General features: G+C 48.8%; 1 protein-coding gene across 1 annotated transcript in view; it reads right to left on the bottom strand.

The window, feature by feature from the left end:
- Positions 1 to 15,185, bottom strand: part of ERFE (erythroferrone) — a 30,652-nt gene extending 15,467 nt beyond the window's left edge. The window contains exon 1 of the mRNA XM_073360515.1: positions 14,247 to 15,185. Coding sequence (XP_073216616.1) covers positions 14,247 to 14,441 — 195 coding nt within the window. The 5' untranslated portion in view covers positions 14,442 to 15,185. The remainder of the gene's footprint in view (positions 1 to 14,246) is intronic.
- Positions 15,186 to 18,558: the final 3,373 nt, after the last annotated feature.

Genomic DNA, 18,558 nt, shown 5'->3' on the forward strand with positions numbered 1-18,558 from the left:
GTATGTCCTTATGTGGCTAGCCCATGCTGCTGCCTGTGCTACTGCAGCTTCTGTGTTACTGGCGTTGACTAGATCCAGGCTAGCTCAGGTTTATCTGCACATGCTGCAGTCACGCCTCTGACTGCACTGTAGCCATAACTAAGGTGACCAGATGTCCCAATATTTGGGTCTTTGTCTTATGTAGGCTCCTATTACCCCCACTCCCTGTCCCAATTTTTCACACTTGCTATCTGGTCACCCTAGCCATGACCCATGTGGCAAATAAGGCCAGAACCTCCCCTGGTGTAAAGTGGCACAGCTCTACTGAAGTCAGTGTCAACCCACACCAGCTCAGTGTCTGGCCCATGAAGTTTATAAAGCCCCTAGTGTAACACTACGTTAATTGTATCCAATTTGCAAATGAATTCCAATTCAACAGTCTCTCGCTGGAGTCTGGTTTTGAAGTTTTTTTGTTGTAATATCACAACTTTCATGTCTGTAATCGCATGACCAGAGAGATTGAAGTGTTCTCCGACTGGTTTATGAATGTTATAATTCTTGACATCTGATTTGTGTCCATTTATTCTTTTACGTAGAGACTGTCCAGTTTGACCAATGTACATGGCAGAGGGGCATTGCTGGCACATGATGGCATATATCACATTGGTGGATGTGCAGGTGAACATGAAACAGACATGAAAGTTGCGATATTACAACAAAAAAACTTCAAAACCAGACTCCAGCGAGAGACTGTTGAATTGGAATGCATTTGCAAATTGGATACAATTAACTTAGGCTTGAATAGAGACTGGGAGTGGCTAAGTCATTATGCAAGGTAACCTATTTCCCCTTGTTTTTTCCTACCTCCCCCCCTCCTCAGACGTTCTTGTTAAACCCTGGATTTGTGCTGTAAATGGTCCACCTCGATTATCATACACATTGTAAGGAGAGTGATCACTTTAGATAAGCTACTACCAACAGGAGTGTTGGGGACACTGGGGCATGGCCACTAGGTAACTCGAGGGGATGGAAGACCACAAGTGTTGATGAAGCCCCCTCACACTAGGCCCAGGTGTCCTTGGCCCCCCCTCCCGCCTGGAGGCACTCGCAGCAGCTCTGCGTACTAGGCCCAAGTGTCCTTGGCCCCCCCGCCTGGAGGCACACACAGCAGTTATGCTGAGGATCTGCAACAATATGCTGCAGAGTCAGACTGCCTGAAACTAAGCAAGGCCAAACAGGGCAGATATGGAAGAACAATGCTGAATAAAGCAGCTTTATGTATAGTTTAACAAATGATACAGAGAACCAGGGAACTAGCTAGGAACTGGATTGGCTAGCTATATGGATACTTGAGGCAGCTTGCTATTGGATAAGTATGCTGGGAAAAAGGATGTATAAAAGCCTGTGTGACTTCCTGCTCTGTGTACAGGATTTGAGATTCAAATCTCCCTGTACTTACTTGAAGCTTCAAATAAACTTTTCTGCTTCTCCACCCCGTTGTGATTATTGCGTGTAGCACACCGGGTAACGAACCACTCAAGCTGTTGTTCAGCCTCTCGGCACTGGGTGCTGGCAACAGCTTTTGGCGTCCCTGGGTGGGCCAGAGGCTGCAATTTAGCCTTGCCCGGACCCCTCCTGGAGGTCGAGGATTGCGGCGAGAACCGATGCCCAGCGCACACCGGTGAGTTCATCGGGGGCCTCGGAGGAGATGCAATTTGATCGAGCCCAGAGGGCACAACGGTGCAGCGCACTCATATAGTGGAGAAGCAGTTGTGGTAGACGACGGTGAAGAACTGGTCCCTTGGATAAGGTAGGAACCTTTTGAAATCCGGATTGTATGCTCTGTTGGAACCTGGGGACGCCCAGAGTTACCCTGTAAGTATGGAACAGGGACAGAGCTCAGGGGTTAGGGCACGGTGTACGCCCCTAGAGTGCATTCTAGCAAACTGGAAGGTATTTGGTGCGGATCCGATGACTAAGAGCCAATTAAAACGATTCTGTACAGTTAACTGGCCTCAATATCAACTAGAGGACCAGGAGTGGCGGCCACCAGGAGGGTCAATTAATTACAACACGATCCTTCAGTTACTCCTGTTCTGTCAGAGAACAAGGAAATGGAATGAACATATGTATGCGCATTTGTTTCTGACTTTATGTACTCGACCAGATATTTTACAGCACTGTAATCTGACTCCGACTGGTTCGGTAGCAGCTAATGTTAGTCCTCAGACCCCCACCCCCACTGTAATGGCAGAGCCGGTGTCCCCTTCAGCCCCTACACCCACACCTTGTAAGTCCCCAATGGTTGGCCTATACCCCTTAATCACCGAAACTAAAGTCACCCGGTCTGGATCGGACAGGCGTCTGGCCACGACTATGCAGGTTTATACTCATGTGCCCTTTAATCCTGTGGATTTGGCTGCTTTCAAAGCACAGGCAGAAGAGTTTTCCACCAACCCAAGCAGGTTTATATCAGTCTTTGAGGGGTGCCTCAGTAGTCACAAGCCGCACTAGGATGATTGTAACATCCTCCTGCGAACCCTATTGTCTGAGGTTGAAAGACAACAGGTTGTGTCCAAGGCAAGGGAGGAGGCGCAGAGACGGTATGACCGGGATCGTATTAATGTCCCTGACCCAGATGCACAAGTCCCCCTAGCAGACCCCAGGTGGGATCCAAATGATCATGGGGATATGACCCGCCTTACCTCCTATATGGAGTTGCTTTTGCATGGACTCTGTCACTCGGCTGTCCGACATAATAATTGGGCAAAGCCATATGAAGTAATGCAGGATTTAAAAGAAAGCCCAGGGGCCTTTCTACAGCATATTCGGGACACCATTCAACAGAATACTAATGCAGACCCCGATGATCAGGCAACTGAGTCAATTATTAAGGGAATTTTTACAAGCAGAGCAGCCCCTGATATTAAGAGAAAGTTACAAAAAAAGGAGGATTTAATGGGCATGACCATGACACAAATCTTAGAGACTGCAAACCGAGCTTATAGTCTGAGAGAGACAGAGAAGGAGAGAAAGCAAGTGAGATTGATGGTAACAGCGGTACAGGCCAGCACTAAGAGAGGTGGCCGGGGTGGAAGGGGCCGTGGACGCGACCGTCCGGGCCCTCAGGAGAGACGACTGGGTCGCAACCAGTGTGCCCTGTGTCAACAGGAGGGACACTGGAAAAATGAGTGCCCAAAGAGAAAAGAAAAGGGGGGTGCCCCTATGATGGTGATGGCGGAGCAGGAATAGGGGTGTCAGGGGAGACGGACCACCCTACCCCCGGAACCCCAAGTAAAGATGTGGGTGGGAAGCTCAGAAATAGATTTTTTAGTGGACTCTGGAGCGGCCCGAACTGCCGTAAATCAGCCTCTCCAGTTGCCAGTAGCAGATTCCCTTACTGTGGTGGGAGCCACAGGCAGGGACACCAAGTGCCCAGTGTATGCCCCAGCGGAATGCACTTTGGGAAATAGGACTATATCCCACAAGCTGGTATACCTCCCTGAGTGTCCAACACCTCTGCTGGGACAGGATCTACTTTGTCGCCTCGGTGCCACCCTGCATTTTACTGAGGATGAAATAACCCTTACCTTACCCCCTGAGAATGCATGGATCATGACCCTTGCAGTTGAGCCCTCAGCCATGCAAGCCCCAGAATGGAGCCCGTGGGAAGACCAGGTGTACCCCCTCGTGTGGGCATCAGGGATTCCAGGAAAGGCCACCCACCAGACCCCCATTACTATTCAGCTCATACCAGGGAAAGGCCCAGTGCAAATAAAACAGTATCCAATCAAGAGGGAAGCCAGAGAAGGTTTACAGGAAACTATAGATCGATTCCTAAATGTATGGTATTCTCCGGGAATGTCAGTCAGCCTGGAACACTCCCATTCTATCCTTACAGAAGCCTGATGGCCCGTATCGGCTGGTACAGGACCTAAGGGCAGTCAATGAACGGGTTAAGGCTCTGCACCCTCTTGTCCCTAACCCGTATACCTTATTGGCTTCTATAGGGGGACAGTATACCCATTTTTCAGTCCTTGATCTGAAAGATGCTTTCTTTACCATCCCAGTTGCCACCCCGTCACAGGAGATCTTCTCCTTCGAGTGGGAGGACCGAAAAAGGGTTAAAAAGCAACTTTGCTGGACAGTGTTGGCCCAGGGGTTTAAAAACTCCCCCACGCTCTTTGGCCAGGCTCTGGCCAGGGACCTAGAGGAGTGGGATAATGAGGAGGCCCTCCTTCTGCAGTATGTAGATGATTTGTTAATTGCCACTGTGGGCCAAACACCCTGCCTTAAAGCCACCGTGAGCCTCCTGAATTTTATTGGACTCTGGGGATATCGGGTAGCACGGAGTAAGGCTCAAATTGCCCTCCCAGTGGTATGGTACCTCGAATTTCACATACAGCAAGGGGAGCATCAGCTTTCAAGCGAAAGAAAGGAAGCTATATGCCAAGTTCCTACCCCAAGTAACCGTAAGCGGGTCAGGGCATTTCTGGGTATGGCAGGCTTTTGGAGGATATGGATCCCAGAGTTTGGACTGTGGGCTAAACCCCTGTACGACTGTGTAAAAGGAGCAGATCATGACCCCTTCTATTGGACCCCAGAGGCTGACAGGGCATTTAAAATCCTGAAAAGAAAATTGATGGAAGCCCCGGCTCTGGGCCTGCCGGATCTCTCTAAGCCGCTTCAGTTGTATGTACATGAACGAAGGGGATTGGCCCTAGGAGTGCTCACACAGCTGTTAGGAGCATGGATTGGATCAGGTTGCAAAGGCTTGGCCGGCATGTTTACCGGCCGTCGCAGCTACTGCCCTAGTGCTTGAGGAAGCTGAGAAGCTAACATTGGGAGGGGTTATGCAAATCTATACTCCCCATATGGTCCGAGCCTTATTGGATGCAAAGGGAGGGCTTTGGCTCACCCAGGCTCGGATTGCTCCGGTACCAGGCTAAGCTGTTAGAGAACTCTGAAGTCACCCTACAACCTTGCCCCTCCCTTAACCCAGCCACTCTCTTGCCAGAAACAGAGGAACAGAAACATGACTGTTTAGAGATCATAGATGTCCAGTACTCCAGCCGTCCGGATTTAAAGGATGTACCCCTCCCAATTGCAGATTATGAGTGGTACACTGATGGTAGCAGTACTGTAATAGATGGGCAAAGGAGGAAGGGTTATGCTGTTGTGACCCTGCATGACACTGTGGAAGCTGAAGGTTTGCCTGCTGGGACCTCTGCCCAGCTTGCCCAACTAATAGCCCTGACCCGTGCACTTGAACTGTCAAAAGGAAAGCGGGTCAACATTTTTACTGATTCAAAATATGCTTTTGGTGTGCTGCATGCTCATGCTGACCTATGGAAGCAAAGGGGAATGCTGACAGCCCAAGGCTTCCCAGTTAAGTACGGGCCCCAAATCCTCCTGCTCCTAGAAGCTGTACAACTTCCCTCGGAAGAGGCGGTGGTACACTGTAAAGCCCATCAAAGGGAGGATCAAGATGTGGCCAGAGGTAATGCCCGGGCAGATAGAGAGGCTAAGCATGCTGCCACCCTGCCATCCCCTCAGACTGAGAACGCCCATATGCATGCCCTTATCCCATCAGTAGGGGAGCTTCCACCCCTCAGTACTCTGGGGAGGAGACAGCTAACTGACAAACTCGGTCTCCGGGAAAAGGAGAGATGGCTCCATTCCCCAGAAGGGAAGGTCCTCTTACCAAAGGGCCTAATCCGGCCAGTGCTGCAGAAACTACATCAAACCACTCATGCTGGCAGGGAAGCACTTATCCAACTAATGGGAAAATACTTTATCACTTCCGGACTCCAACCCCTGTCTGCCCAGGTACAAGCGGACTGCTTAGTCTGCCAAAAGAATAACCCCCGACCGGGACATCCTGTGCCACCAGCTGCCCTAGAACCCACTCCGGGCCCTGGACAAGTGTGGCAAATAGACTTTACTGAGTTTCCCCGGACCCAAGGGTTCAAATATCTCCTTGTTATAGTGGATCGGTTCAGCGGATGGCCAGAAGCCTTCCCATGCCGTAATTGCACTGCCAGAACAGTGGCCTTCAAGTTTGTTAAGGAGATCATTCCTCGCTTTGGACTCCCCCTATGGATGGAATTTGACAATGGGACACACTTCACATCAAAAATCATTCAAAGCATCTCACATGCCTTACAGATCCCCTGGAAACTCCATACGCCCTGGAGACCGCAAGCCAGTGGGGTAGTGGAGCGTACCAATCAGACCCTTAAACGGCATCTCTCAAAAGTGTGCCAAGAAGCCTCACTGCGATGGCCTGATGCTTTGCCCCTCATCCTACTCCGTATCCGTGTTCTCCCAAAGGGTAGATTAGGGCTCAGTCCCTTTGAAATTATGTTTGGAAGGGCATAAATGAATGAATGGCACCCCGGTTCTGTCAAGGGAATGGGAGCTGGGTAATGGTTTTTTGTCACAGTATATGTGTTCCCTGTCTGCTATTCTCTTGTCTCTTCACAGGTATACCAAGGATTCCCAGCCTCTCCCCTTGGACACTCCCGTCCACTCCTTACAGCCCGGTGACTCTGTGCTTGTTCGCACCTGGAAAGACGAGCCCCTCCAGGAAAAGTGGAAAGGACCCTATACCGTCCTGCTGATCTCCCATACAGCGGCAAAGATCGAGGGACACAAGAACTGGATCCATCACTCTTGTCTGAAGGCAGTACCCGCCCCCTCGTCAGCGGAACAGTGGACCGTCCAACCTGCTGACTCCTCATCTAGTGACGATCTCGGGCTAAAGCTACTGTTTAAAAGACACAAATAGCGGGCACCTTAATACTAAAATGGACCCACCCAGGTACTGGAGACCCTGGGTTGGGAAGACTCTGGTGATAATTAATTGGGTAACATTGTTATTCTCCGTATTGGTATTTCCAAACTGTGCATATCGGGAGCATAACTCCTTTGTTTCGCTTGCGCACCATGTTGCTAATTTAACAAACCAGACTGATTGTTGGGTATGTGCTCCAACTCCACTGTCCCCCAAAACGGGAATGCCCCTTGACATGCTAGCAGAATTAGCCACCAAAGAGCAGGAAAGAACGGACTCGCCGTTCTGGAATAAGACCTCTTTACAGCAGGCCACCTATCAGGACCAGGAGTATTCAGTTGCAGTACTCACTGAGGGAGTGTTATGTTTTACCCGAAACCAATCTGATCACTATGGGCGTCCTGTGGGAAAAAGCTCCTGTGTTATTACACAGTGGGCTGATGGATATTGGATAAAGACCAACAGGGGAGGCCAGCAGTGTGGGTGTAATGGTTCCTCCCCTTTTAGGGAAACTCTTACAAATACTCTTACCACAAAAGAAAGGTTTGGAAATATAACTTGCCGTCCAGTTAATATCTCCAATGTAGCAAGCCAATGGTGGGTTTGTAGTGGTCCCTATGGCGAGTGTAATTTGAACGGCACAATTAGAAACGCCCCCACTTGTACCCAATCAAAAAAATAAGATGCCCCCTTAGGGGCATATAAATTGTTTAAAAAAGCAGCCAAAGCAGCCTTAAATATCCCAGGAATCCCCTTAAGAAACAGTCTTACTGGGCCTTACAGGGTCACTATTTTGTATGTGGCCGAAAGGCTTACAAGGTGCTGCCAGCCAACTGGACAGGTAGCTGTTATATAGCTCATGGAGTTCCTCATCTGTCCATAACTGCCACACTGCCCAAAGGAAAGATTAGAAATGCCCGAGACACCTCCGTTGAGTCACGAGAAAAGACTCTGCGGTGACTGACTACAGCATTGGAGGGCAATATGAAGAATCCCCTCACAACCGAGAAGCTTGTAGGGTGCTCTGTACTGAGAATAGCGCCACTGGTTTCAGGCCCAGCCATGGCATGCATAGGCCGCTATACTATAAGGCTGCAGATGGTACTTGAGAAGGTGGCCTTAGAGTTAGAGGACTCGGTTAGTGATTTAGGGTCAGCAGTAAAAACATTAAATAAAGAGGTACAGCAGCTCAGGACGTTTTCCCTCCAAAACAGGCTGGCTTTGGACTATCTCTTGGCATCCCAAGGAGGGGTTTGTGCCCTCGTCGGGCCCCGATGTTGTGTATATGTAAATGATAGCAGTTATGAGATCTATGAAAAGGTGGTACAGGCTGAGGCCCATGCCTGAGCCGGAGCACAGGTTGCCTATACTGCCCCAGAGAACGATTGGTTGCAAACCTTGTTTTCAGGCTGGGGTTTGTCGTCTTGGCTTGGTGGTTTATTTAGCCTATTATTGAAACTTCTCTTTCCTGTATTGCTTATATTACTGGTATTACGAACCCTCCCCCCGCCTGGAGGCACACACAGCAGTTATGCTGAGGATCTGCAACAATATGCTACAGAGTCAGACTGCCTGAAACTAAGCAAGGCCGAACAGGGCAGATATGGAAGAACAATGCTGAGTAAAGCAGCTTTATGTATAGTTTAACAAATGATACAGAGAACCAGGGAACTAGCTGGGAACTGGATTGGCTAGCTATATGGATACTTGGGGCAGCTTGCTATTGGATAAGTATGCTGGGAAAAAGGATGTATAAAAGCCTGTGTGACTTCCTGCTCTGTGTACAGGATTTGAGATTCAAATCTCCCTGTACCTACTTGAAGCTTCAAATAAACTTTTCTGCTTCTCCACCCCGTTTTGATTATTGGGTGTAGCACACTGGGTAACGAACCACTCAAGCTGTTGTTCAGCCTCTCGGCACTGGGTGCCGGCAACAGGAGAGTGGGTTGGGGGGGGGGGGAACACCTGGATTTGTGCTGAAAATGGCCCAACTTGATTATCATACACATTGTAAGGAGAGTGATCACTTTAGATAAGCTATTACCAGCAGGAGAGTGGGGTGGGGGGAGAGAAAACCTTTTGTAGTGGTAAACACCCATTTTTTCATGCTTTGTGTCTCTCCCTGGCTGTTGCAACAGCAGCTGTGATTGTGGCAGAGGCAGTGGTCTAAGGCCTGCTCTTCCCAGATATTTAGCCTAGCTGCCTCTGAAATCAATGAGTGCTGGGGGAAGGGAGAGAGGACAGCAGGCCCTCAGCAGGAGCCCCTCTGGAAGATTACCAAGCGGTGTTGGCAGATGCCAGAGGAACAGGCTCCAGCAGACCAGCTGCTATGGTCCACCTCCTGTGGTCCGCCCAGGTGTGATGTGTGTCATGGGGAAGCCTTGGCTCCACCAGTGACACAGAATACATATTGTGGCTAGGAGGGATGGTTGGATGAGCGACTCACACTTGGTCCACAGAGTCTGGAGGGCTGTATGGCTGAAGGGAAGAGAACATGCCTGAGGTTTCATTTCCATCAGATGGGAATAGTGAGGCACAGGGAAGCTGTGTGACTTGTCCAGGATCACACAGTAAGCCACCAGCATTGTGTGGATTAGATCCAAGATCTCCTGAGTCCCAGTCCTGTGCTCTGGTCACCCAGCATGCTGCTGCCCTTCACAGGGCTGGACAGCAAGAGCATGAGTCTCCAGTCAGTATTAGTTCAGTTTATACCAGCTGAGGAGCTGGACCAGAGACAGCTCCATACACAACTGCATGGGCTACTTTGGTGCCATCTAACTTGCCATCTAACAGTGAACATTGTCACTTCCAAGTCCCTTCTCACATTGCATGTGTGTTATTTCCCCAGGCATGTTGGAGTTTATTAGGCTTCAAGCAGAGAGTACAAAAATCCACAGAATAAACATCCAAAGAACTAGGTGCCATCTCAGCACTACCAGGCACTTCTTGTGTGCCCTTGGGCCAGCCATTGAACTTTTCTTTTGCCCCAACTCCCCCATCTCTACCACACGAGGGTGATGTGGGAAGGTGCTGGGACAGTGCAGGAGCAGCTAGATATCTTCCATTTGCTGTACTTACCATGTCTCTCCACCTGCTCATTAGCAAGGGAATTGTACACCAGTGGGAGATGCAGGCTGGACTTCCAGATAGCCATCCCAAGGAGGCCAGTCACTTCCGCTAGTAGTGTAGAATTCCTCCATATACCCAAAGGAGGGGACCAATGGAAGCCCAAGTGGAGAAGGCACTGTTAGCTGCTGGCCAATGTCAGTGGTCTTAGAGGGAAGGTTGCTCCCTAAAGGGGTTGACAATACAGCATGGCTAGAAAACTGCCAGCCAAGGAATGACATGTCCAGTTACTTAAAAGGCATATCTCACCTAATCAATTCCCTGCAACTGTGGAGGCCTATGGCACTGGTGGCAGCTGGGGCTCTCCTGTTCTCTGCACACAGCAGGTTAGTCTCCTGAGGACTGAACCACTTTAGTCTAACTAAAGTCATTGGGTTCAATACATGGGTATCTAGGGGAGGTTTAATGGCCTGTGATATACAGGAGATCATAATAAATTAGTCCCTTTGGGCTTTGAAATCTATGAAATAACTGCCTAAAAACTCCCATCCTCATGGGAAAACCATGGGCCTGACAAATAAGTTTTGTGCAGTTTTATGTCATGCACTTGGCAATCAATTCAACCAGAGCCAAATGTACTTTCCATTGGTGGCAGAGGCACCTATAGCCTAGCTGAGGTGCTTTTTAATATGTATTGTAAATAATAATGGTCTACGGTCTATTCCAAGTGAACAAAAGTCATCTTCAAAATATCACCATCTACAGATCAACATAATAATACAAATGTCGGGCTGGAAGGGACATCAAGAGGTCATCAAGTCCAGCCCGCAACGCTGAGGCAGAACCACATATACCTAGACCATCCTGACAGTTGTTTGTCCAACCTGTTCTTAAAAATGTGCAACGATGGGGATTCCACATCCTCCCTTAGAAGCCTGTTCCAGAGCTTAGTTACCCTTACAGTTGGAAAGCTTTTTCTAATACCTCACCTAAAACCCCTTGTTGCAAATTAAGTTCATTACTGCTTGTCCAACCTTCAGTGGAGATGGAGAACAACTGATCCCTGTCCTCTTTGTAACAGTCTTTAACGTATTTGAAGATTGTTATCAAATCTGCCCTCAGTCTTCTTTTCTCATGACTAAACATGCCCAGTTTTTTAAAACTTTTCCTCATGGGTCAGGTTGCCTAAACTTGTCCAGTTTGTCCTAATTTTTCCTAAAGTGTAGTGCCCAGAACTGGACTCTACTCCATCTGAAACCTCACCAGTGCCATGTAGAATGAGACAATTACCTCCAATGTCTTACATGACCCTCATGCTTATATAATCCCAGACTGATTTTAGCATTTTTCCCAACAAGTCAACTCATATTCAATTTGTGATCCACTATAACCCTTTTTGCAGTACTACCACCTAGCCAGTTATTACCCATTTTGTAGTTGTGCATTTGATTTTTTTTCTTCCTAAGTGTGGTACTGTGCACTTGTCTTTAATGAATTTCATCTTGTTGATTTCAGACCAATTCTCCAATTTGTCAAGGTCATGTTCAATTCTAATCCTGTCCTCCAAAGTGTCATCTTAATGTCCCCCATACATTTTATAAGCACACTCTCCACTTCATTATCCAAGTCATCCATTAAAATATTGATTAGTACCAGACTCAAGACAGAGCCCTGCAGCACCCCACTAGATACGCCCTCCCAGTGTGATGGTGAACCATTGATAACTACTCTTTGATTGTGATCTTTCAACCAGTTGTGCACCCATTTTATGGTAATTTAATCTAGACTGCATTTCTGTAGTTTGCTCATGTCATGTGGCACTGTGTTAAAAGCCTTACTACAAATCAAGACATAGCATGTCTACAGCGTCCCCTCTATCCACTAACCCTGTCAAAGATGGAAATTAGGTTGATTTGGCATGATTTGTTCTTGACAAATCCATGCTGGCTATTTCTTATAACCCTCTAGATGCTTACAAATTGAATGAGAAGCAGAAGAGCTCGAGAAAAAAGGTGTAACACAGGCTGATTGCCCAAGTGTATAATTAGGTGGGCCAGAACTCAGTTTATAATATCAATGTTTATTTTTAACCATTTTAACCATTAAATGTCCACATTTGCATAAAATTATGGCAGGGGTGTCTGCTATTGCCAGCAGACATTGCGATTCCAAATGTTAAAGCTTTATAACTCTTAAAACACAAATTGTCAACGTCCCATGGCAAACAATACAATGTGAATATCCTTAAATCAAAACTCGAATAATTTCTCAAGTAGCATATTTCTTACTTTGCCTATCCGTAAATTTCAGTGATCATCAATGGAAATACTTTTTTGTTGGTTTGTGTGTGTATGGCAAAAATCAACATTTATTGACATTTACCAATAAAATTCTAATCCTTCCAAGCCTACATACCCAACAGGCCAGCACTGAGATTTGTTGCAAGTTAATTTTGGGTAAGAACAGGCCTGAATGATCATGGAATCTGAATTTTTAATGTGCACTCCTGGAGCAGCACTATAAACTCCACTGCACTGACTCCAGTGTGTTGTGTTCCTTGTGTTTTAAACAAATGCTCTGTGCACTGCTGCTGCTAATTTGGAATAGCCTGAAGATCCCAAGTCATCGGTATGGCTAGCCTCACAGCTTTTTGCATACACAGTGAGCTGGGGCACTTTTCAGATTGCTGGTGCAGCACTTTGGACTCTCTGAGCAGGACCTGCTGGCAGAGCCCCCAGGGTCCACACATTTTTTAAGCAGCTAATGTGTTTCTGTGCTGACTGATTCGCAAAGCTGCCTTAGCTGGGCTCCCCCAGCTATGCAGCTCACCCAACTTAAGGCATTTACGTATCTCCCTAGCGCAGTGCAGTGGGCATTGTTGTAATGAGGCCAAAGAAGGCCCCTGGGGGTCGGATGGGATATAAAAGAATACCCCGGTCAAATAGTAACAGCTGGCATCTCTAGCCATGTGTTTTCCACCCATTCATAAACTACTGGACACAGCTTCCGTCTTTCCCCTGATCTGAGAGCGGAGGAATGAGGGTGGGAAATTCATTCTCCTGAGCAGCGCTGCTCTTGCCCTCTCGCCCAGGAGAGACTTTAACCCTGCCAATAGCACCTTTAATAACTGCTTGAGCAGATAAGTGGAAAGAGATTTCTGGGTGGATAAGGACTGAGCCTTCTGGTCCATCAGCTGCTCCAATAGGACAGATTGAATATGTGAGGGCTGGAGTTTAGGGCTCCTCTTAGAGCAATTCAGTTTTATCCTTCAGAGCTTGTCTGCACTCATGTAGGAATGTGGGTTGGCAAATTATTGAGGCAAATGTGGTGGTAGTGGATTAGAGTCTAAGTTGGGATAATTTACACCTTCTCCTGGCCCCTCAGGTTAAATTATATTATCTTAACCTCCTACAAACCTACTTACACAGTCACCTTTGCACATCACCCCTGCATTTGGCCCACTGGATTTGTTTTTAAAGTAGCACAGATATTTGTCAACCAGGAACTCACGATTACCTTCTTGTAACATAAGAATAAAGGGACAGTCATTGCAAGTGAAAGACTGCCAATTTAAAAAGCAATCAAAGGATTTTTTTTGTATAATGCACAATTGATCTATGGAACTCATTGCCACAAGGTATTAGTGAGGCCAAGAGCTTAGCTGAATTGAACAAATGATTAGACGGTTGTACAGTTAATCAGAACAACATCAATGGTGACATTAGATAACATACAAAATTTTAGAAAGTCTCTGAAACCTAATGTTTCAGGATATAAGCTGTCACTAACTGCTTGGGGAAAGGAAGAAACTGTCTCTCCATAATTATGAGGATTCTTGCCCCTGCCTCTGGCGTATCTGTACTTGGAGACAGACTCCTGATCTGGTGGATCACAGGTCAATCCCACTGCAGTTCTTTTATGTGACACAGTTGATCAGCTGTAACCTATAAGCTGCAAGACAAACTCTGTGGTTGTATGTTTTCAACAGAGCTGAGAAAATGTTTGCTGTGCAAAATATTTATGACAAATCTGGAAAAATTTGGGTCATTTGCTAACATTTTATGAGCCAGCAGACTTGCTTTCAGAGCGCTTGGTTTGTGCTAGATTCTCGATGCTTTCTCGTGGCAAAAGTCAGTTGTTCATTGACAATAAACAAGTGTGGTCACCCAAAGGTGAAAAAGTGATCATAAAACCATCCCTACCCACTCTGTGTGTGTGTGTGTGTGTAAAAAAAAAAAAGTAATCACACAACTCAAATTCCCTGAGTAGATTTTACTTGCAATCACATTCACTCAGCTCAGAAATTAGATTGTCTGCGCATCACCCACTTTCCTGCTTTGGTTGCTCTGAGTTTAGATCTTTGCTCAATTCCCTTAAACTAGGTGCTGGTAGAGTAAGTGCTTACCGGGTCGTTAGAGGCTGGCAGAGGCATGCTGCTTTTTCCCTGCCTTGTGGGATACTCATTCCACTGGGATTTCTTCTCCCGGCTTCTTCTGCTTCCAAGTTTCTCCGACCCCACTGAGCCAACGCATGAGGCCACTGCCAGGAATCCCACACACAGTAATAGGAGCCAGCGGCTGGCAGGGAGGTATCCAGCCATTCTTCAACACAGGGCACCAAAGAGGTGGTCCTTTCTTTCAGGGAGCCAGAGTTTCTATGGCCACCCAGAGCCAGACATTGCCCGTAAGAGCAAGAAGAAATCAGACTGTGTCCCGTCAGGAATGGCGAGTTTGGGAGAAGAGATGATACTCCACCAATGTCAGGCCTGTCCTCCCATCAGCACCAGCTCAGGAGATGGGTTGCCCTTGCAGAACAGCCAGCTGGTACTCGACAGCTGAGCCACCTGACCCCAGAAGAGGGCAATGCGTCCTACTTTGTGAGGGGAAAACACATTGTGTAGGCTCAAGAATCCCTTAGAGAAATGTCCCTGTACTTCAGAGTACTCCCTGCTCCAATCTGCACGTGAGAGCTTGGACCAAGAGTCTGGGCATGGGCTTAAAAAGCCACCAGCTGGGGCTGAGTTCAGCTGGGAGAGGGCTATCCCCCTTGCTTGCCTCCTTTCTTGGGCTGCCTTTGGAGCTGTAAATACGGTCTCTGCCCAGCAGCTCTCGTGTGCTCCTTTCCTTCACAGCTGGAGGGGCCAGGAGAATGCCCAGTTTCTCTGCTGGTGGCACTCACTCCAGCCTGGCCCTGGCTGGGATCTGTGGCTCATGAGAGACACCCATGCCTGGTGCACTGCCCTCTCTCTCCCTGGGTTTCTGTGGGCACTGCTCCTGGCGCAGCAGACCTTGGCTGTCTCAGTCTGATATTCTTGCTTACATCCACTCTTTTTAATGAGCTTGAATTCCCCGCCTCATAGGCACTGCTTCACGCATGCACTCCAGGGAGCCAGAGAGCCCCCTCCTGGCTCCAAGTGTTAGGTGCAACCATTTCCAGCCTCTGGCTCCATGAGCTAGAGACTGGCAGCTGGGAACCCAGGGACAGGTGCACAGAGGCTCCAGTCACACTAAGTACAAGGCAGTTTTCGTGGAGCGGGCCACAAGCGAGGGGATTGAAGCAAATCCCCAGCCAGCACCCTCTAGACTCCTTTCAGCCCACAGTGATCTGAGTGACCCTCACTGTGTGTCTGGCTATGGCTGCAGTGGCTGGAGCTACCAGCTCATCCTGAGGGGCAATGGTCCCTGTTTGCCCAGCGAAGAACTATCCGCATCCAGGGCTCTGCATGCTTTGTGCAAGTGATTCTTCAGCAAAGCTTCAGCGGTACCATAGGGTATTCCTGCTCAGGACAGCTGACTTCACCACTTACTAACTGGAGGCGCTGCATCATTTCCCCCTTGAGCTCCCCAGGCCCTTCCATGGGCCATCCTGAGCACCCAGCTGCCAGTGCCTCGCTGGCTATGGATAGGATGCGTGTAGGCTGCTCCACTCATTAGCAAAGGGAGGTCTGGCCTCCAGTTACCATGAGCACCTAGGGATATGCCACATTGGTGGGTGCTGAACTCATAGGAGGAGTTCTAACCTGCTCAGTTTCCTGCAGCAGCTGGGACACACTAGGGCTTTACCCTTTAAGGGAGTCCCCTCTCCTGACCGGGCAGCAACAGTGGCCAGGGCTTGGAGCTACCATGACAACTTTGCTCTGGCCCTAATGTGGGGTCAGTCCTGCCTAGGGCATGGAAGTGTCTAGTGCCAACCCTGAAGCAGTAGTCTCCTTTACCCACATGGGCTTTGGGTTAAAACTGGCTCAGGTCCCCCAGGAGCACACAGGGAAGAGAAGGATTTTATCAAATATACACCAAAAATACTGGTGCCAGAGCTTGCCAGTGGCTGTGGAGCAGGGAGCTCATCCCACACGTGAGCACATTTGGCTGTCAGTCTTGCCAAGTGCTGAGCACCTGGCTCCAATCAGCAAAGCACTTAAACACATGCTTAGCTTGAAGCAAGAGAGTGGAGCCTCTAAAGGCTCCAAAGAGATAGAAAGTGGGATCCCAGCCCCACTGAAGTCAATAGAACCAGGATTTCTCCTGAGTCATATTGGGGAACCCCAAAGCTTTTTGTTGTTCCAATCAGGGAGCAGAAACCATATCATGTGACCGGAGGCAGATTACCACTTTGTGAGACCCTGGGCCACAGCAAGTGGGGGCCCCTCCCCACCCCTTCCACCTGCAGTCTCTCCCACCCTCCTCTCCAGTGTTCCTACCAGGGAAATTGGGTTGGGGCGCAGGAGGTTCCCCCACTCCCTGGCAGGAGCACCAGGCAGGCGGAGCAGCACAAGCTCCCACGCCCCGACCCTGCTCCCCGGCAGGAGCGCCAGGTAGACAGAGCAGGTTGGAGTGCAGGGGGGTGCCCATTTTTCTAAGGCCCCCCAATTGGCCAGGGCCCCTGGGCATGGGCCCCGTTGTCCCAGTGGCTAATCCACCACTGCATGTGACTGATTTGACTGTGCATGAGTCCCCCCTTATCCTTGAGCACCCCCTTGTGGCCTGGGGACTAACACCAGGATTAAATCCCACATCCCCTCTTGGGCCCTAAGGCCGGCACAACAGGCTCTCTTTTCCCTTAATAATACCTCCTTGAGGCCAGATTGTTACAAAAATAAACAATCCACAATGAAAGGCCCCAATCAGGCTCACCCCCAGGTTCACCCCCAGTGCATGTGGTCCTTAAAATCTCACAAGATCTAGGCTACTAATGTAGCATATACCACACTCTGGCATCTGCCACCACACACAGGCACATCTCTGGCCTTCTCCTGTCCTGCTGCCAGCCCACTCTTCCCATAGAAACCTGCACTCCCCAGCCTCTCGACTGGGAGTGCCTCTTCAGCAGGGGAGCTGCCATCAATCCCCCTGTTCCAGTATCCTTTCCTAGCTCTCCAGCATGGACACATCACCAGGTAAGTCCCTCCTTGCTCCTCCTGCCTTCAGCCCTACTACCCTGGCTCAGGGAGCTCAACGGGCAATCCCCTCTGCTGCTCTTCAGCCTTGCCTCCAGAAACCAACAGCTTCCTTAAAGGACCTTGTCCCTTTGTTTGTCCCTGATCCTTTATAGAAATTAAGAAGGTGCCACCCCACCTTCTTAATTCACCAAACTGGGGCACCTATCCTGGCACAGAGGCGCTGGACCTGCTTCATTTAATGGGGCCAGCCATCCTGTGACAGTAACTCATCATACTACACAAACAGTGCCTTGTCAAATAGTGCATGAACAACCTGGAGCCCAAACATGTTGGAATAAATAATGACCAGTGATAAATAGACAACAATGCATAGCAATCAAAACCCACCAATGTCTTTGTTCAGCTGTGCTCTGTGTCAGCTCAAAGTATGCCCTGTCCTCACTCCCCCTGCTGCTATAAGCCTTGGCCATCCTTTGGCCATCTCCTGCCATGATTACTGTAACCTCTTTTCCAGCCACCCACTTCTCTCTCCACACTGTCAAAAATACTGCAGCTACGCTCATCTTTCCCCCAGTTACTCTGACTCCCTTCCCTGCCCCCTTGGCTCTTATCACACCAAGTTCAAGTTCTTTGTCCTCCCCACACCCTTGCTTATGTCCTATGCTCTTCTCAATCCTCTTGGCTTGCTGCACCATAAGGGACTGAGCCAAATCCCATGGATGTTGATGGGAATCTTTTCCTTGACATCAGTGGTCTGTTTCTCTCACTCTCGGCTACCTCAGAAGTTATTGTCCTCAGCCTCTGCATTCTAGGACAACTTGGGCTGCACACCCAGACTATGGCCATCCAGAGTGCACATCTCTTTCTCCCTGCACTCAGTGCCTGTGGAATCCTGGGGCATCCATGGGTAGCTCTCACTCACACTTAGCAGCTGTATTAAGCACTGCACATGGCTCCCACTATTTTAGGCATAGCTTCAGTGTGTGAATTTACACTCTGCTAAGATATAGCTTGCAAGTGTGACTCTCCATGACATGGTCCTGGCACACTAAGAGTAGGGTGTTCCCAAGAGACCATTAGCCTAGGGCTAGCTACGTTTCCTACATTCTGAATGTTAGTGAGAGCTCCTTACAGCGGTGGCTCAATAAACAGTGTGGGCTTGGCAAGCAGAGTAATTCCATGTGCCATAGGGTACCAGCGGAGCCATCTCTAGACCTACAAACCCCTCTTCATTAGGGTCAGGCACTTGGTCATCCTGGAGCAACAAGGTGGAATGAGCCAGCTGACACGGTCTGGTAATAGCACCTGTGACATCATTAAA

Source organism: Lepidochelys kempii, chromosome 9, assembly GCF_965140285.1.
Source record: "Lepidochelys kempii isolate rLepKem1 chromosome 9, rLepKem1.hap1, whole genome shotgun sequence".
NCBI lineage: Eukaryota > Metazoa > Chordata > Testudines > Cheloniidae > Lepidochelys > Lepidochelys kempii.